General features: G+C 45.8%; 1 protein-coding gene across 4 annotated transcripts; it reads right to left on the reverse strand.

Moving 5' to 3' along the window:
* Positions 1–845: 845 nt before the first annotated feature.
* Elac1 (elaC ribonuclease Z 1) lies at positions 846–20,327 on the reverse strand. 4 transcript variants are annotated; one of them, XR_385970.4, is made up of 5 exons: positions 20,210–20,327; positions 12,975–13,139; positions 8,145–8,609; positions 7,366–7,482; positions 3,338–5,108 (listed from the first exon to the last, which is right to left on the reverse strand). XR_385970.4 is itself a non-coding variant. In XM_030250276.1 (4 exons), the coding sequence occupies exons 2-4, from the start codon at positions 13,129–13,131 to the stop codon at positions 7,439–7,441; spliced, it is 666 nt and encodes a 221-aa protein (XP_030106136.1). In that variant the 5' UTR covers positions 13,132–13,139; positions 20,210–20,327; the 3' UTR covers positions 846–7,438. The 4 variants fall into 4 exon arrangements, 2 of the variants coding, with proteins under 2 accessions (XP_030106136.1, NP_444485.2); XR_003952490.1 differs by having other exon boundaries at positions 846–5,108; positions 7,366–8,609; XM_030250276.1 differs by having other exon boundaries at positions 846–7,482.
* Between the last annotated feature and the right edge of the window lie 122 nt (positions 20,328–20,449).

A 20,449-nucleotide genomic window follows, 5' to 3' on the forward strand; every position in this document is an offset into this window, starting at 1 on the left:
ATAATCCTGATTATGACAGCCTTGCTTAACTCTCAAAGTCCATCAAGAACACAGAAATGCCCGAGTCTAAGTGTCAGTTGGAGTCACCTTGTCCTCTGGATGGGAATGGAACTGGCTTGCTGTGTTAAGTTAGTACCTCTGTACCTCCCCCTAACCCTCTGATCACTTACCTCTGACTACAACTGATGTAAGGTGTTCTCCATCAGGGACTGTCTTGTCTCCCTGCTGCTGGCCATCCTCTCAGGACGTGTATTCAGGATTTGCTCTCAGTTAGTGCTGTGCAGCACTGGGAAGGGATCCACTAAACGTGGACCTAACAGACTCGAAAGTTTAGGATTTATTTTTGAGTAACAAGGCTAGAAATAAAACACACCATTCGAGGTAACCTGTGCCAGCATTGCCAGGTCATAACCACTCAGTTGGCTCAGAACAAATTATTTTCTTGTTTCCTAAAACGAAACAACAACAGAAACAACTGGATGAGGCTCGAGCACCACTCGTCTGCCCTGTGTAAGTCTCCAGACTCTTGCCTAAGGCTCGGCCCTTTCCCTCTCTTCCTTTGCTCTAATACCCTTAAACACAGCCACTATCCAACTTCTTAGGTAAAGAAAACCTTTGTTTAACCTGACTCTAGGGGGTTGTCTCTATACCTTAGAACACCAAACTAAAGTTTCAAGCTGTTATTTATAAGGATTTACCCATGAAAGTCATAGGCAGGCATTCTGCTCCTCCTCCTCTGTGTCAGAGACGAGGTCTGTGCATTTTGTGTTTTTAACATGAGTCAGGAAAAAGGATCCAGGGGATAACAGAGTATTGAGTATTAACAGAACCGCAGGACAAGGAAATGTGATCCAGTCAACACTCTTTATTGAGTGCCTCTGATGTTCCAGGCACTGAGTCAGTCATAAAGGGGAACAGACACAGACAAGAGCTCTGCCCCGGTGTGGCTTACAGAGCTGCTGTGGAGGAGAAACATCACATACAGAGGCTAAATGAAGCTGTGACCGACAAGTATCAAAAAGACGGGTTGACGGGCTGAGCAAAGTACACTTCCTAGCAGGAAGGAGCCGGCCAGGCAGACTTCCATGAGGCCTGAAAGCAAAGCTAAGACGTAAGGTTAATCACTAGGTTGATTTGGGGAGTGTGGCAAATGCCATTTCAGGAGAAGGAAGCAGGAAGGAAGCAGAGACTGGACGGCTCTGTGACATCAGAAGATCTTGAGGCTGGGGCTGCAAACCTAAGGAGCCCTGGGGACTAAGATCAGGTTGGAGAGGTGAGTAAAGCCAGATCACTACCAAGTTTCAAGCCAGGGAGAGATGGCAAAAATTTACATCCTGGGAAAAAGCCCACTCTGGCGGCAGTAGATGGTGAACAGGAATATTACAAAGACTTGAACTGTCAGCTCCCTGGAGTGCCTATGTGGAGATGACCAGTTATCTAGAGGAGTTATTCTGTATGGATGTGCTATGACGTAACTGCTATACTAAATGATATATACACACTCTTCGTCAGAACATCCATCGTACTGGTGACTCATAAAGCCACCACAGAAGCAGCAACCTGTCTTGTCTCCCCAAACTTCTTGCCCCTTCTCCCAAGCCTTCTTTCTCCACTTAAAAAGAATTATTAATACGTTTTAACTGTACCGAATGCGTTTCATCGCTACATCTTCATGCATCCTTATCTGAACCCACTCTTAACCGTTCATGTTCCCTCTCTGCCCCCTTACTTTTCTGTTGTCGAGTAGACACTCTGGGGATCAAGCCCACGACCTTGCTCAGGCTAACCAGTGTCCTATCCCTGAGCTACATTCCCAGCCACTTCTCTTGCTTTTTGAAACATAATGTGCTTAAATAGTTGTTTTTCATTTTTGCACACTGAAGAAAAGAAACATTACCCACTATTACCCCCCAGTCTCCCCTTAGACTTCTTTTTCTCTGTCATGAAAGAATATTCAAAGGTGCGGCCAGTGCTTCCTTCTTAGTATCCCCTAGAAAACCAAACCAAACCAAAGCCCCACATACTTGGGCTCTGGGATCCTTGGCAGGTACAGAGTCCTAGGCTCCGTCCTCAGTACCACATAGACCTAGCATGGTGACATAAGACGGTTACCTCAGCACTCTGGAGGTGGAGACAGAAGTATCACAAATTCAAGGTCATCCTTGGCTACATAGCAGGTTCAAGGTTAGCCTGGGCTACATGAGATTCTAATCTTAAAGGAAAAAAGAAGAAAGAGAAAGAAGGAAGTCGATACTCCTATTAATTCCCTAGCCCTCAAATCAGTCAGTAAAGACAGATCTCGTTCACTTCACGCTAAACATACACCTTTGTGAGGTGAAATACCACCACGCCCATTTGGGATGTGCACACTTGGGAAGGATTCTTATTTCATTAAAAAGAGAAAATGTAGCAAAATTTCAAGCTGACATCAGAATATTCAGAGAAACAAAAGAGTTAGATTATCTGTATTGACTTAAAGACATAAGAAGGATATTAGCACTAGGAGGCAATAATTATCTTTCCTTTTTATACCACAGACCAAAACTAAGCCAGTGCTCTCCCACCAGGCTACACTCCCAGCCTAAAAACTATAAACTTTTCTTGGGAAAGAATTATTCAAAACACTATGGCAGATTACAAATGCATGTTTATAAGCCCAGCTCCTGAGCAGGAGTGCTTGGAGCTTGGGGCCAGTTTGGGCTGCACGGCGAGACCTTGTTAAAAACAGGGAGAGGTGAAAGAGAGGGTAGGACTTCGGTTTTAAGTTGATGAAGTCCTGTCTTCAATAGAGTACTAAGCACTAAGCACTAAGTACTAAGTACTAAGCAGGCCACTCCCATGGACAGTGAGGAATGTGAATGGACATGAGATATGTTACAAGTCACATTTACTTTTTTCTGTCTTTTTTAAAAGATAAAGTCCTACTATGTAGCCCGGGCTCCTATTTTCCTGCCTTAGCCTTGCCACCATGCCTAAGGTGTTCTGTAACACAGAGAGAATGAGAAAGAACTAACTCCTTGGAGATAGAGACCTGAACACAAGAAGTTTGACTTCTTGTCAGTTTCCTTCTACTCACAGAAATCAACCTCAGCGATAAAAGACATTATTAAATGATACAACTCTAAATTACATGAAGTCTCACACTTTGAGAGACTATTTGATGCTAATGAGAGCGTGGGTCTGGACTTGTCGGTAGGCACTGTAATCAGTGTTTCTCAACACCCATCTCTTTGCCCCTTTATGGTTTGTCAACCTTCCAACATTATTTTTATTGTGCCAAAATAATGCCTCAGAATTTCTTACAGAGGATTTTCTGATAATAAACTCCTAGCTTTTATTTGTCCAATAAAATATCTTTATTTTGCTTTAGGAAAATAGTGGAGGGAGGTCAGCCTTCATGTAAAAATATCCATGCATAAAGTATATAATACACAAACATATATATAAGAATCTATAAAATATATATACCCTCAATTTAAATACATAGAAAAAAAAGACAATTTTTTTCTTCTAGGCTAGTTCAATACTCATGTCTTTGAGAATCACCCAGGCTGCTTGGCAGTGCAGCGTCAAGGCCACTCTGACCTCCTAACTTGGTCTCTGGAAGCAGAGGCAGCAGCTCTCTACCCAGCTCCGGGACCACCAGGCCTGAGGCAGACGCTCCCTGGGGAGGGGGTGACTGTCTCTCTCCACATCTGTAAGATTCACTTGATGGCTCATGTCTCCAAATACTACCTGATGTGGCATCCAATTCCAGCACGCCCATCCTTTGCCTCCTATTGGAGGATATGGCTCATCTACTAATCCATTACACCATTAACTTTGGCAGCGCATATTCACATTAGGAATAAAAGGTGGAATCTGTGTCTCTGAACAGGCCTAGAACTTTGAGGTAATTATTACGCAGGACTAACGCAAACTGTGCAGCATATATGGCATTCCTGACCCCCACTGACTAATCTACTGTGCTGTCACCATCTCCCCTCCGTCACTGCAACAGGAAAACCAATCCAATGTATCTAATTCATTCTCAGTAGACTACCCAGGTCCATGTGCTAAAAGAAACCAGAATGTTGAACAAAGTGCTAAGATAAAACTTAGCCCAAACCTGTACTGACCGTTCCGGCGAAAGCACCACCACGTTATCAATACTGCACCAGTATTGCCCGTACGTTTATCCCTGTGTCAGGAACACAAACTCTATGCAAATTCTGCTCCCGTTTTCTAGCCAAGAGGACCCAGTCTTATATACTTTGCCAACAATGGCAACTGAGCTCGGCAAAGCTAAGTCTAACACTGCCCAGAGTGTGGAATTCTCTCTGTAGCAGCAGCCACAGAGTAAGTCCCTGCACATGGATTGTTTTGTCACACCTGCACTTTAAGAAGGATTTTTCATCACCTAAAATTTAAATTTTAAATCATTTAAATTTTTCATCTTTTAAAAATGACTCATCATTCAAAATCTTGTTCCCTCTCACTACTGAGCCAGCTCGGCAATCCAGCTCCATCTTTAGGATTGTTAGGGCCAAAGTAATTTTAAGGAAAAAAAAATCACTCACAACCCACAACACAAAATCTGTGGTGCAGGCCTGGTAATACATCCATACCACGTCCTCATTAATGCACTCAGTAGCTCGGGTTTCATTTCTTGATCGGAATGCCGATCACCATAAAATCTTCTGCTAGAGTCACTTCTTGGAGCTCTAACACGGCCTCTGCTTGCTTCCTCAGCTCTGCGATGCCGTCTGCCTCCCCTTCTCTCGCCAAGGCGGTTGGTTTGTACCTCTGACTGAAGTGGGTCAGAACTAGCCTCTTGGCACGGCACAGCTTTGCAAACGCCGCTGCCATCTGCGGCGTGCTGTGGCCGTGCTCTCTCGCTTTGTCCATCTGGGAATCATCCAGAGTGGCCTCGTGGATCAGCAGGTCGGCCTCAAAGCACAGCTTCACGCCCCCGTCACCCACAACCCCAGAACAGTCACCCAGGATGCAAACTTTTCTTCCAACCATAGGCTTTTTTAAGACGTCTTGGGGAGAAATTGTAACTCCATTATCCAAAACAACAGAAATTCCGTTTTTCAGCTTCCCATAGGCAGGACCTGGTGGCACACCTGATGATACAATGGATATGGAATTATGATTAGCAAAGAGACAACTTTCAACAGCTTATAGCAAACAGCAGATAGCAAAGGCATTCAGGATCCTGGACAGAGATGGCTCAGCAGTTAGGAGCAGTTGCTGCGCTTCCTGAGGACCTGGATTCAGTTCCCAGCACCTCCATGGCAGCTCACAACTGTCTGAGGGTGACAGGCACATACATGGTGCACAGACACAATGCAGACAAAACACCCATACATATACAATTTTAAAAAAAAATTTAAAGGCATCCAATCATTTTCAAACTGAAAGAAATACTTTACCACTTACAGACAACTGTGACATGGGTATTTAAATATTTTAAAAGTTCAGTGTGGACTGTTGTTAATAACAATGGCTCTATGCTTGAAACCTTTTCCGAGCACATATGTAAGCTCACTGTTAAGCTCTGAAGTAACATTTAGATCTTACGACTACCAGCTTGGATTATCTGTGTTGCATGGGAATAACAGTTTTTGAGGATCTTTATTTATTATAACACCAAAGAACAGATGTAAACAATTATGTAATCAATATCTCTAGTCAGAACAAATGTCTATGAACTGACTGACTAAGGAAGAAACTTGCTAAGAGAGATTAATGGGGTCGTAGGTTTGGGTAGGGAGATGGCAGCTGGTTAAGACACTTGCAGCCAAGCCTGACAACCTCCTTTGACCCCTGAGACCCACATGGTAGAAGGAGAGAACTGACTCCCAGAAGCTGTCCTCTGACCTCCATCTGCACACTGTGGCAAACACACGCACACACATGCACACGCGTGCACACACACCAAACAAAACAAACAAAAATACAGCCAAGGGATGTTTAAGGCAATTCTGCATGCTTAATCATAATGGTGGATGGTACCAATTTCAAATTTTCAAGCTTCAGTGTAGTATTAGTATAGATTAACACTGTAGATAATTCTTACAAGCAACTATGTGGCCAACATTTCCAACAGACATCATGTTTAAAGTTTCCAAATATAACAGTATTTCCACAATATTAAGATCACCAAACATATCTTTGGCCTTGTCACTTTTCCTCATTATCTAGAACAGTCTACTGTCTTAGTTGGGAAACATACTGCATACCTAAAAATCAGACAGAATCACCACCATTCCTCCAACAGGGATACCATGGCATGCCAAGCCAAGTATAGTGCTGAAGCTGGAAGTGGGACCCTAAGGAGAAGAAACTACAAAGTCTTCAGGGGCCAGTGCCCATGTTATGTGTTTCCTTCCACCTATGATGAACTGTAGTATGCAAAACTGGGTAAGGTGCATTGTTGCTGGATTTTCCCTGTCTAATTATATTAGGGCAGCAATAGCCTGTGATTGGACAGGGAAAAGGGAGGCGGAGCTAAGAGTTGCAGAGACAGAGAGTGTCTCAGAGGGAGAAAAAGAAAGGAAGATGGAGGCAGATGTAAACCAGTGGGACTTTAACCAGCCACAGGTAGTTATGACATCATAAGGTTAGAATAATTGAGATAAAGCTTTTATCATTATCAATTGGTTCTGAAATTATCATATTGGCTTCTTGTAAATTGAGAATTTATTTATATATCTGATTGGTTAATTATAAGCTTCCAGAGTCTTGTTTCTACCGGGTAGATGGGTGTTGTGGTGGCTGACCGTAGGGTGGATGGTCGTTGCGTGGCAGCGAGAGGAACTTGGGAGCTCGGGCCCCTCAAGAGAGTTGTTGGGTGGAGAGAGCTGGCAGGACAGCAGCAGGCCAAGAGTTGCTGGTACATGTGCCGATTCTTTTTTAATATTTCCCGCAACAGTGCAGTGTTGTGAATACAACAAGGTTGAATGAGCAGGCAGGATAAATAGAAAAGAAACTCTTGAGGTAGTTGGCTGCTAGTGTGAGGTAAACACCTATGGCAAAAATCCTTACACCAAAGATGTCACTGAAGGACCAAGGAGATGGCTCGGTGGGTAAAGTGCTTGCTGAAGAAGCAAGAGGACCTGTGTGCAGAGCCTCAGCACCCATGTGAGAAGCTGGGGTAACGCTTGCATCTGTCACCTCAGCACTGGGGGACAGAAATAGGTGGATCCTAAGGGCTTGCTGAGTAGTAAGCCTAGGTAAAGCAATGAGTTCCAAGCTCAGTGAGAGACCCTATATCAAAAAGGAAGGAAGACACCTCTGGCCTCTGCATGCACAGGTATGGGTGAGGGGACACACAGACACACACCTACACCTCACACAAAGATGTCATTGAAAACATACCTCAGGACTGTGCAACTTCGAATTCCAACCAATCTTGAGGCAGAGGCTGGAGGACCATGAGTCTGGATTTGAGTTATACCGTGACTTGTAGGCCAGCCTGGGCTACAGAGTGAAACCCTGGATCAGACAAAAATAAAAACAGAAACAGATTTTAAAAAGTAACTTCAAGACTGGGACAAGAAGGCGGGCAGTGGCTTAGAGGCGGAGGCCATGGGAGGCCGCAGGCATGACTGCAGGCTTGAACCCCAGCATGGCCCAAGGACAGCGAAAAGGAAGTCTAAGGACATAAAAATAAATCATGGACTTATTGTCCTAATTCAAACCACTGTGCCAACTAAGACAGAGCTGGGCCTGGTCGCACTGCCTGCATCCCAGCTCCTGGCCGCACTGCCTGCATCCCAGCTCCTGGTCACACCGCCTGCATCCCAGCTTAGAATGACCACATCCAAAGCCACCTCAGACAACTCAGATCAGGTAGAAAAAAAAAAAAAAGAAAAACAGTAAAGGAGGTGGTGAGAGCTCAGTGGTAGACAGTGCTTGCTTAGTGCGCATCCTAGATTAAGTTCTAAGTGCAGACAATAAGGAACGGAAAAGGAATGTGAATTCAGGGAGCTAACAAGAAAAGATTCAAATAGACTAAATACTTGAGTTTTGTTCTGAACACTATCTTTGGGCCAAGCAAGTGAGTGCTTCCTCTGAGCACAGGAGACAGGCTCCCCCGACAGCCTCAGTGGTTTCCTGTTGGAAGCGCAGGTAAAGAGAAGGAGGGGTGTGCTTACCGAGATCTCTCAGCTTCTGTGCGTTGAGTTTACCTGCACGCTTCTTTTCCACAACTGAAAAGCCAAAGGATGGAATTCTATGAAAGAGGCGAAATGCTTTTACCACAAACTGCTCGTCATCAACCAGACAGTATGAGTTTTCTTCTGCATCTAGCAAGATAGTTCGTCCTTGTCCTTTGGGAGAGCTGTCTGTTTCATCCATGTGTGCAAATTCTCTCAGTTCTTCTACAGGACACTGGTCAGCTGTAGGAACTAGCTCGTGAACCACGTAAGGAAACACCAACTCCGTGTGAGAGAGCTCCATGGTTCTCCAGATAAAGTCCCGAAGCCCGACGGGGCCGTAGATCTCAATAGGCTGCCTGGCGACCACAGAGCCACTCTGCAGGCTGATGGTACAGAGGAGGCCTGGAAGGCCAAAGAAGTGGTCGCCATGGAGATGTGTGATGAAGATCTTGGTAATTCTCCCTTTTGGTTGAGATGGGGAATATATTAGATAGAAAAGCCGAGACAACTCTTTTACTTAGCATCCCCACCCCTCAGCTCTGTGCCGATCCACCCAGCGCAGACTAGACTCTTGCTCTGCTATTGAGACTGCCGCTGAGGAGCATCCTCAATCCCACAGACAAGCAGTTTCACACAAGCCTAACAGCTTCCATGAAGAGCAGTCAGCTGAAACTCCACAGTCTGTGTTACTACAAACTTACTTACTCCTTTCATTCTGTTGCATGACGTCAGAAGAGAGAGAAACAGGCTTTATCATTTGGCTGACTGGTTGGTTCTGTGGATGTGTGTGTGGGAGGAGGTGCACATGGAGTTGTGTGTAGTCTATGCACATGAGTGTGTTGGACACACATGCATGCAGAGAGCAGAGGAGGAGATTGGATGTCTTACTCTATTGCTCTCTACTTGAGTACCTTGAGCCAGGGTCGCTCCTAACACAGAAGCTCACCATCTTGTCTGGGCTGTCTGAGCACTGCCTCTCTGATTACCCACTAGTGCTAGGATTGCAGGCCCCACGCAACCATGCCCAGTTTTTACATGGATACTGTGGATTTGAACTCAGGACCCCGTGCTTACACAGCATGCACTCTTGCCCTTGATACAGCTTCCCAGCCCTACTCACTTGCTCTCTAAGACGAGATCTCACACTATAGCCTACGCTAGCCTGGAAATCACTGTGTAATCCAGATAGCCTTAGATTTGTGGCAATCCTCCTTAGTTTTCCAAATGACAAGATAGTAGGTTTGAACTACCAACCCAAGCTTTAGTGGCTGGTTTAAACAGGATTGTATCTTTTTTTCCCTTGAATATCTTCACATTACAGTGATTTATAGTGTTCCAATTGTTCTCCTATATATTCTTACTTACCTCACCTAACTGCTGGGCCTTGAGCATCTTTCAGACACACTGTCCCCCACTGTTCCCTCTGAGGCTGGAAACATGGACCTAGAGCAAATGAAATGCTCTGCTGGCTCTAATTGACTAGTCTAAACCTAAAGCTGCCTTTCAAGGTTTCCTTCCTGAGCAGGGATTCACCAACCAAACTGAGATGTGTGTCCCAGTGAGGATTCGGGGGAGGGGCAAACAGGATAAGGACTGAGGAACGAAGAAGAGGAGGAGGAGGAGGAGGAGGAACAGGAGAGGCAGAGGGGAACAAGGAAGAGCAGAGGAAGGGTGAGCACAACAGATATGGGCTGGCACATAGAGTAAAGGCAGGTCCCGACCATATTATACGAGGGCCCAGCTCTTGTTTCCAGCCTGAACCTACACAATAGCCTTTTCACTGCACAGTGGCTTAAGTTATAACTCGATTTAGCTAATGGTAAACCGATTTTACTGCTGGTAAATGGCAGGATGCCGCGTGAGCATTTTCTGAGATGCACCACTGGCATTTTGAAAATAACAATCATAACCAGCACATTTCCAGTAGGACAGGCTCAAAGGGCCACCTATCCAACTATACGATACCATAAAAGTGCAGGAGCAGTTTACTGATACCATAAAAGTACAGGAGCAGTTTATCACACTGTGATTTGTTCTGACAGCAAATACTCTCAAAGCAGTCTTCCCAGAATGACTACACCCAGGCTGCACTGGCCAAGAACAATGGCTGGCTCAGAGGCCGACTTGGGCTCCCCAAGGACCCAAAGAGGTGATCTCTAACTTCACCCGACTTCTCTCGCTACAGAGGACTCTCCCATGCTGCTTTTGCTTTTCGATCCCTCAGGTCTAGTGTGGTAATCTCTGTGTGGTGCTGAGGACTGGATCCAGAGTGCCACGCCCACTTGGCAAGCCCCCAGTCACTGAGCTACCCCAGGCCTCTTCTTAGCCACCTTTTTTTTTTTTTTTTAATTTCAAATGAAAGGATGTTTCTTAAATTTTCCCATTTCCCCTTTCCAGGCAGCCTCTCGGTATAACCCAAGGCCTCTAGAGATAAAAGAACTTCAGCAGCCACTGAGTCCGGGCCCATGTTGGCCTCAAAACTGCCAACTTTTGGGGCCTTCTCACTCTCTGCTGCAAGACAAAGCCAAAGCTGAACACAGACAGCCCAGGAACCCAAAGCAAGCAGGCAAATAAAGAAAGGAAAACTGCTTCCACTGTTAGCAGTTTCCGGAGGCCAGACATCTCATTTTTGGGAAATGTGATTTCTGAGATACAAGGAATGGCAACCACAGTTATGAAAGGTATGAGGAAGCGACCAAGATGAAGAGTCAAGATCACACCCTCTCCCTTCCCCAGGAAGAAGGAAGTGGTGGAGAAACACTGCCCACAGCGGAGCAGAACACTACGCATCCTTGGTTGGACAAGATGATGAAATGAAACCTACTGCCCTATAGTATATGATGATGTTGATGATGTGTGTGTGTGATGTGTGTGAGTGTGTGTGTACATGTGAGCGTGTGTGTGTGTACAAGCTAGAGCGAGAAGGAGAGAGGGAAGGAAGGAAAACATATTGCTGAGGCTGCTATGGTGACACAGACCTGGTGGCACAGGCCACCTACTCCAACTACTGAGAAAGCTGAGTCAGGAAGACCACAAATTCAAGACCTGCCTAGACTACTGGGTAAATTCAAGGACAGCCAATGGTAACTTAGCAAAACCTCATCTCAAAATAAAAATTGTGAAAATACAAACTACTAAGATATGTACTTTGCCAATTGCACTGCTACAATTGCCAGTCCTGCCAGACATATACATATGTAAATCAGTTACAATTATTTTCTTCTTTTAGTGCTGGGGGCTTGCACACATTAAATCCATGCTGTACTACCAAGTTCCATTTAACAATTTTAGCATTGTAAGACCATGCTTTGTAATGCTTGTAGGAGTCACTTTATAATTATTTCTTTTGTTTTGCTGATTTTGGTTTCTGAGCTGGGAACTAGAACCATGGTGTCACACATTCTAAGCATGTATTCTACAATCAGTGCCCCCTTTCCATGCTATATTTAAAAAAATCCCTCCTCACCTCCTCTATCATTACATGATTGATGGCTAGTCCCCAGTCCCTACAAGTATGTTTCTTTAAAAATCAAGTGCCACACCCTCTGATAAGCTGTAGCAGCTCTGATTTACCAAGACCTCAAGAGTGGGAAATCCTAAATGCCCACCTGTTCACAATGAATAGTGCTCACTAGGTGTCCACCAGGCACATAAGTGTCACTAAACTTACCTAACTGTACATCAATGTGCAAACACAGAAATTATGTTATATATATATCATAGTTCTGGATACCAATGCCACTAAGTTAATAAAAACAATGTAAAATAAAGAGATGCCTGCAATGAAGGAGGGAGGTACTGAGAAGATAGCCTTTTAGATGGTATTTAAATGATGAAAACATAATAATTGATAAGCTAATAAAATTATTTTTAAAGGTTTAAATGATGACATGGAAGTAGCCATGTAGGATACAGATAGATAAACAGACAGACAGACAGATATAATATATATTATATATTTCTTTTAGCAATCTTTTTTGATACAAGGTCTCCCCTGTGTAGCTCCCTGGCCTCTAACTCACAACCCTTTCTGCTTCCTGGGTGCTAGGATTCCCAGCAAGCGCCACACACCTAGTTTCTAACATCTCTTTTAGGCACAGTTTGTAACCCTGTTCTTTGAGACGAGGAACGCGTATTTAAGCTGGCTGATCTGCTAAGGTCAAGCCTGAGATACAACTGGGCCTAGTGCCCAGGTCTTCCTGAGTCCAGCCAGAGACTTCACCACTGGCCTCACCCTCCAGGTGCTGCTCTTGGATCACTACTCCGTTCCCTCAGGCTGGACTTCAACTCTCCCCAGGCCAGGAATTATTGTTCCTCTCTCAGCAACTCAGCAACTAGATAAAAGTTTATCTCAGCAACTAGATAAACTTGTCTGAGCCGGCTACCAGAAGAACAAGGGGAAGCTGCTTCCTCCTTCCCCTCCCTCCTCCCTCCCCCTCCCTCTTCCTTCTCCCTTGCCCACTTACTGCCCTTTGCATTCTCCCATGACATTATTTCCTGGTGGAGACAAGTGCAGCCACCACTCCCGAGTTGCGGGGGTGGGGGTGGGGGGCATCTGCTACACCTGCTGTATCTCTCCTCATCCTGTATGCCCCGGCCTTCATAAATCCTCGCTCTTGACACAGAATGAATGAAAAGCAAGTCAAGGCAGACATGGCCTTCAGCAAGCACTGCTGGGTGCCTGACACTCTCTCAAGCCTTGCCGGACAGAGTTCAAGTTGTGAAGTGGATACAGCTTTAGGCCTGTACTGAAGAACAGGGTTCCTGACAGCCAAGAGCATGGGACACAACAGAGGACAGTCCCAAGTAAGCTGGATGCACACTAACCTGCTTTAAGCTGGCTTTTCATAAGCTGGGTCTGTGTTCCCTCCCCACAGTCAAAGAGCCAGCACTCGCCCTCGCACCGAAGAACCACCGCAGAGGCGCCACGGGTCGGTGATGGATATGCTGCTCCTGTCCCAAGAAAGGTCACATCCATAGACATCTTCCACCCTGCAACAGAAACAGCAAAGTCTGCTCCTCTGAGATTTACTACGATTGGTTGAGTTTTTGGTGCTGGGGATAGAACCCAGATCTTGGTACTCTTGGTACTTGCTGAACATGTGCTCTGCATGGAGCTATACCTTCATACATGCTTATGCTCTGGGTATAATGATTTGTTTGTGCATGCGAGCACACACAGGAGCACACACGCACATGTACGCGAGCACACACACGCGCACACACACACACAAACACACACACACACACAGAGTTTGGGGATCAGTAGGTAAAGCCACTTGTGACTAAGCCTGACAACTTGAGTTTGTGGAGCTGGTGAAGGGAATCAGTAGCTCAGCGGCAGATCTCTCGCCTGGCATGTACAAGGCCCTGGGCTTAATCCCCACACTACAGATAAAACACTGTAGTTGAAGTCCAACCCTATGACAGCCTCTAAAAGGCAAACTACAGAGAAAGTAGACAGAGAGAAGAATTAATCAGGGAGTCATTTTTTTTTCTTCCTTTGGTTTTTGGTTTTTGAAGATAGGGTTTCTCTGTGTAGTATATCCAGTATTTCATGAATATCCTGGAACTATCTCTGTAGGCCAGGCTGGCCTCAAACTCGGAGATTCACCCGCCTCTGACTCTCAGGTACTGGGATGAAAGGTGTTCACCACCATGACCCTCAGGGAAGCACATTTTTAAGGAAGAAAAGGAGTAGGTGGTCCCAATACAGAAATGTTGTTATGCGGAGATGTAGCCTGGGGTAAAGCACTCACACAGCAGTGAGCAAGGCTCTGACTTTGACTCCAGAACCCACACATAGGCAAAGAAATATTATATAATGATGTACACGATCCCAACACAAGAACTTAAATTAATAGGTTTCTTTACTAATGAAACGAGCCAACTGAAGTAATCAGAAGAAGAAAGGCAGGTTTATTGAGAGACAGCTCTCTCAAGAGTTCACTAATCTCACAGGTGGAGGTCAGGGAAGTCCACGCCCAGGCTAAAGCAAGGGGGATTTATAAAGTATAGGTGAGGAGTTATGACATGCCAGCTAGGACCTGGGATTATGTCCACACATGGTCAAGAACTGAGCCCCTCGGTGGGCACTCTTAAGTGGGCTTTGGGACTCTCAGAGACAAGGGGTAATGACATGTTAGCCTGGAGGAGGTTTTTCTGTGTGGACAGGGTTGGGGGGAGGGGGCAGATGGGGTTCCCCAGCTTGTGCAGGGAATGAGCAGAGGTTCCAGCCTAACCCAAACAGCATTTGTTTATAATTGTCAGTACTGGCTCGTCAACATACCGGACTGATGTTATGTAGTACAAGACAAAATGAGAAAGGGCACAGTGAGAAGCTTTATGGGCTGTCTCCATAGTTTGCACTAATTCGCTTTTTAAGTCCTAATAAAGAGTCAGCCCCACCTGGGTTTAGTTTGGTCTAAATAAGACAAGTGGTGGCCACAGGGATCCCCTCTGAAGGGCCACGGTGCTGAATAACAGTGTTGATATTTCACAGCGATACAAATGGTGTACTTCACTCAAAGACAGAGTTCACCGTTGGTCAGTTTGCCTTTGCCCTTCTCTTCCCAAGTCCTGAGGTGGAGCATGGGGCCTCAGGCACAGACCAGAAGAGCTCTGCTGTCAGTATACCTCCAGCTGAGGCTCCATCTTATCTCAGTCATCTGCAACCTCATGCATGTGCAGACCTCTGCCAACTCCTAGCACTGTTCTCAGGAGATCTATGCACTGTGCTGCCTCTGATCTTTGTGATGGGAGATGTTCGTCACATACAACAATGAAGGCTAGCAGAAACCTATGACTAACTAGTTCCACATGAGTTAGAAATTTAAATACAAAAAAACCCCTATAAATTTAAAAATTAGTCTTAAAAATTAGTGCTGGGAATATAGTTCAATGTGTGAGCCTTTGCCTAACACGCAAGATGATCTTGTTCCATCCCCACCACAAGGGGAGAAAATCAGGAGAATCTTGATAGAACTTTACGGAATGGGAAGACTTTCTTGCAAAGCCAAGAAGCTCTGAAATTTAAAAATCAACTCATCTACTGCATGGTACAGCATTATGTAACATCTGTGTATCAAAACTCAGTGAAATCACAGGGGAAAAAAAAGGTAAACATGTACAAAACCCCAGGCTGAGGGAAGGCGTCAAAAGGAGCAGAAGCGGTTCTGCAAGAGCCAGATGACCAGGAGCGCACCCACTGCTGGGCAGTGCCTTCTAAATGGGACAGGGAAGTCTCAATAGGACAGTTGCCTAACCGCAGTCTGCAACAAGCAGTCCCACCCCTAGATGAGGAGCTACGATCAGTGGGTGCTTAGGGAGGGCTAACCAGTTTTCTCCAGAGACAAGCCACCTGAGAGATTATCTGCTGTGTCCTGCATGAATGCAGGAATGGACCTGACTGAGGTGGCGAGAGAACAAAGACAAGATGGACATACACAGCCTTACACAGATAGCTGGAGTCGTGGACAAACGCAGAAGTGTATCATCTAGAGTCAACCACTGAGGATTGTTGCACACTGCTTAACAAGGAGACAGGGTTTGTGGTGCAGTGCTGGGCCGAGGAGGCCAGGCTAGCTAATCTCAGCAACGGTGGCCTCTGGAGAGCAGTCTCCATGCCATAAAGGGTGCTGCTATGGTGGACCTCTTCTGCACAGTCAACAGTCATTCTTGAATGGACTCCAGAGGAAAGCTTTGCCCTCTCTCTGAGCTGCACCCTGGGTGGGGAGGGGCACGCTTTGCCATGTTCCTGTGGGCCTGAGGATAGGGTCAATGACATGGCCATGCCCTGGCAACAGCACACATTCTCTCTGGACACATTCACTCAGGGCTTCCGCCACTCCCAACCGGACATCCCTAAACTTATGCACACATGGATTCAGTAGGCCGTATGTGCGTATACACATATACACGTGTAAATGTGTGTAGCAATAGTACTAAAGAAGAGGCCATGAACGTGGGGGGGAGGGGGTGATGTAAATACAGTACTTGTGAGTGAAGCTCTCAATTTAAATTAAAGAAGGTAAAACTTGTTAAGAGATTTAAGCCTCTAAAAATGGCTATGCGTGCTGACAAGCGCTTCAGTGAGAGAGGGAGCTGTAGCCCAGGCTGAGGACTTGAGTTCAATCCCTAGAACGCACACAGTGAACAGAGACAACTCTCACAACTCTGACCTGCACACGTGCCCCTTCCTGTTCATGCGCACACATACACACACAATAGTAAATAGAATATTAACTTTCAGCTTATGGAAATGCATTTAATGAAGAAGACTGACACAAGGAAAAATAAAGAGAATACATAACAAATCACCGAGTACATTCACAATACAACGAAGCCCCCCCGAGTGAAACGCAAACTGAACAGAGACTCAGTTTCCCACACATCACCTGGCAGATGCTAATCAAGCCATGCTAGCCAAAGCTAGCTGGGATGATGGGAAAAGGAGAAACAGACGTAATCACAAGGTAACAATGGGGGAGGGGTGAATAGCTATTACCCTGTGGGAGAATAACATGACAGTAAATATCATCAGTAATGGTACTGTTGATTACAAATCCAAGCAATCTCATTTTCTGGAACCCAGCTACAGAAACAATGTCTGTACAATAATGCTTACTACGGTGTTTTGGATGGGCTAAAATATAGAAGCAATTTAGTTATGTCAACAGGAAAATGACTAATTTATGTTCTTAATGTTAATTATCATTCTGTTAAATTATATTATTCTATAGGTAATAAGCACCGTGCTCTGTAACTACAAGGATAACAATGAGAATCCCAGTATAATGGTAATTTTTAGAACAATGCCTCAGGCCCCACACTCACATAAGACAGTGTGGTGTGAGGGGTGTACAACATATTATTACTATGGCGGGCCTCCTGGGTCTTTAGAATGAAGGGAGGAGAGACCAGAGGATGTCTGCTAACTTGAATCTTTGGATTGTTTCCAATTGTAATGAACAATGTCTTATTTATTTAACAGTGATGATGTTTTTAACGTATCAAAAGGACAAATATGCTTTTCTAACCACACATCATTTAGTTTCCTTTCCCTTGGAGCGGGGCTCCCCACTCACGTTGCCTTTCACACCCCTCCCACACGAGGTAATAATCCGAGCCTTAGGTTACTGTTAGCTTCCCTTCCAAGAGTCACTCCACATTTCTGCCTCTAACCACACTTACCTTTCGACAATTAAATAGTTTAGTGTACACAGGCTTACTGAATTACCTCCTTATTGCTTTGTCCTTTTCAAGAGGGAGAGATAAACAGGAGGAAGTTAACTTAAAGGCTAGTAAAACACAGAAGGAAGAACAAAATGTAACTGTTACTGGAAACTAAGGTTCATGTTGTTTGCCACTCCACTGCAAACTTGGCAGACAGAAACTGATGGAGAAAGAGTTTCTTTACAGTCCTGGCCAGATCTGGGGAAAGAGATGTTCCCAATGGGTCTTTGCCTTGCCGAGAGCAATGCTATAATTTACAAAAAATAAAAAAAAAAGATGAATCAAAAGACAGACAATACGCACACAGGAGTTTAGCTATGAGTCCAAGTCATCAGAGCTGAAATAAGTATCAAGTCAGGGCTCCTGGCTAGTCATTTTCTTTCCTAGGAAATACTGCCTAATCTCTCCAGCTGAGTCTTCTACCCCTACTTTACTAACCACTTTGCCATCCCTAACGAATAATGGACAAGTGGTTGGGGCATCAGAATTAGCCAGGGAGCTTTAAAACATCAACGATTAGGTCCTGCCCTAGGAATAATACACAGGAAATCCTGTGAGTGAGGCATGCGCTGAGTCTGAGAGCACGTTTCCCCTGTCCTCTAACACTGAGTCACACTGAAGAACTATTTAGTGAAGCAGGCTAGGTGGCGCACCCCTATGATCCCAGCACACAGAGGAACTGGGAGGTCAAAACAAGCCAGCTTTAGCTACACAGCAACGTTAAGGCCAGATTGGCTACCAGAGATACCCTCAAACCAGCCCAGCAGACAGACAGACAGACAGACAGACAAACAAACAAGAACTCCTTGTTAGAAAACTATAACCCAAGGGTCGTAACCTGAAATCATTACTCAACATTAAAACAAAGTGTTGTCGGTTTGTTTGGGGTGGGGCATGGTGGCACATGCCGTTAATCACAGCTCTCAGAAGACAGAGGCAGGCAGATCTCTGTCAATTCAACACCAACCTGGGTCTACATACTCCAGGCCACCTAAGGCTACATAGAAAGGACCTGTCTCATAAACAACAACAAAACAAAACAAAACAAAAACAAAACAAACAAACAAACAAAAAACAAAAACAAAAAACCCAGAAAACCAACCAACCCCAAACTGAGCACTGAGAGGCTAGAGAGCTACCTCAGCTGTAACGGGCCTGACTCAAGAGAATGAGGAGTTGTACTCAGCTCCTCAGTGCTTACATAAAGACCAGGGTCTGGTGGGGTGCGGGTATAACCCTAGACCTGAGGGAAGCAGACAGGCAGATCCCTGGAACTCACTGGCTAACAGGCTAGACAATCTGTGAGCCAAAGACCCCATCTCAAAAACTTTAGAGAGTAGCGTGGAAACCATGCAACACTGACTTCTGGCCTCCACATGCATTGGCACACACATGCGCAGACATACATACACACAAAATTCAACTGGATGTGGTAGTGAATGCTTCAGATCCTAGCATAGGGGGAGGAGGCTAAAGTAGAGGAAGTAAGAGTCTGAGGGCCAACTTGGGCTAGAGAAACAAAACAAAACAAAATGAAAAGGAGAAATTTCAAACACATAGAGAATTAGAAATGTCAGTGCAATACATTGTCACAGAGTATTCACGAAGCTTCAAATTCTCAAACCATGGGCAACCTTGATTCATCTCCACTCCACCTTGACACCCACCCCCCTCCAGAAACTCTAAGTGGCAGGAGGTGCTTCCAACAGGCCTGACTCCTTTCCTGACCTAAACATCTACTAATGATCACTGTCAAGATCCACTATTTCGTGGTATGGCCATAAGGTGACAAGTCTCCCGCTGTAGTTGTTAGCTGGCATTCCTCTCTGTAACTCCTTGGTCAATTATCTGGTTACCTGTTATAAAGGTCCATAAAGAGGGATGAGATCTTATTTAACTCCCAACGATGCAGTATGAAATGCATAGCTGGCCTCCATAAGGGGGGTTAAAAAATAGGGGATTAGGAGAGCAAGAGACAAGAGGTATTATGTCTGTAGTATGTGTAGCTTGTTTGGCTCCTGATTTGGATAAACTGATAAGGGAAGGGAGAATGTAAACCACTAGTTGGATAATCGATAATACGAAATGCTAACGAGACTGATTATGACTTCATGTTTAAAAACAGCCATTGTGTCTTATAGACAAGCATTTAGCATATGGAGTAGTGCATTTCATAATCACTTTAAAACAACAGCGGGGAAGAAACAAGTCTGACCATGAATTGGGAATTTTTTTTTCTATGTATGCTTGAAAATTTTCCCCCAATAAAAGGCTTTAAAAAAAATAGACTAAATAATCAAAACCCTCCCAGTAGGTCAGCTGGCAAAAAGCAACTATTTAAGCAATGGTGTATGTTTTGTGATACGCATCGCTCAGGGAATTAGGAATGTAAAGTGAGCAAACCACATTAAAAGCAGCTGCTCGCTTTTTTCAAGGCCGTGATCCACGTTCGTGATAGTGCGCAATTTCAGTCTTGACAGTGCTGTCACTTGTCACCTCGGGCCTGACTTGCAGATGACAAATCTCTGCTGACCGTGGGGACAGCCCACAGCACCTGGGTGACTAGTGGAGACCGGCGCTCCTCAGTTTCCAGGCTGGCAGCGGCGGGCCAGGGGTGGGTGCAGGCGGCTGACACCGCCGCCCCTCACTCGGGAGCTGCGTGGGCCCGAGAGTGAGTGAGTGGCCCGGCCTGTGGCCGCCGCGAGCCCGGGGACACCGCGCGGCGCGTCCTCGCTGTCGGGCGCTCCCGGGACCTCTGCGCCCGCCCCGCGGGCCTGCGAGCTCCGAGGCAGCGCGCCCGCCCCCCTCGGGCGTCCTGCCCAACTCACCCTCTCTCTCCCCGAGGCCCGCCGGAGCGGAGGGAGGCGCAGGCCGGCTCCGAGGCCCAGCAGTGTGCGAGCGGCGACGCGCAGCCGGAAGTGCGCCGCCCCGCGGTCCGGCGCGGCCGCTCTAGGAGCGCGGGAGGTGCGCGGGAGGTCCGTGCTCGGTGGCGCCCGCTCGCCCGGGCTGGCTGCGGGGAGGAGAGGGTCGCAGGTTCGTATCCACTCCTCCGGCTCCCTAATGCGCTG

The sequence above is a fragment of the Mus musculus genome, chromosome 18 (genome assembly GCF_000001635.26).
Source record: "Mus musculus strain C57BL/6J chromosome 18, GRCm38.p6 C57BL/6J".
In the NCBI taxonomy this organism is placed as follows: Eukaryota; Metazoa; Chordata; class Mammalia; order Rodentia; family Muridae; genus Mus; species Mus musculus.

Coding starts and splice junctions, on each gene's coding strand:
- Elac1 (NM_053255.3), bottom strand. CDS start 13,131: ATGTCTATGGATGTGACCTTTCTTGGGACAGGAGCAGCATATCCATCA. Junction 8,610..12,974: donor GAAAAGCCAGCTTAAAGCAG/GTTAGTGTGCAT, acceptor CTCAACCAAAAG/GGAGAATTACCAAGATCTTC. Junction 5,109..8,144: donor ACAGAAGCTGAGAGATCTCG/GTAAGCACACCC, acceptor TTGTATCATCAG/GTGTGCCACCAGGTCCTGCC.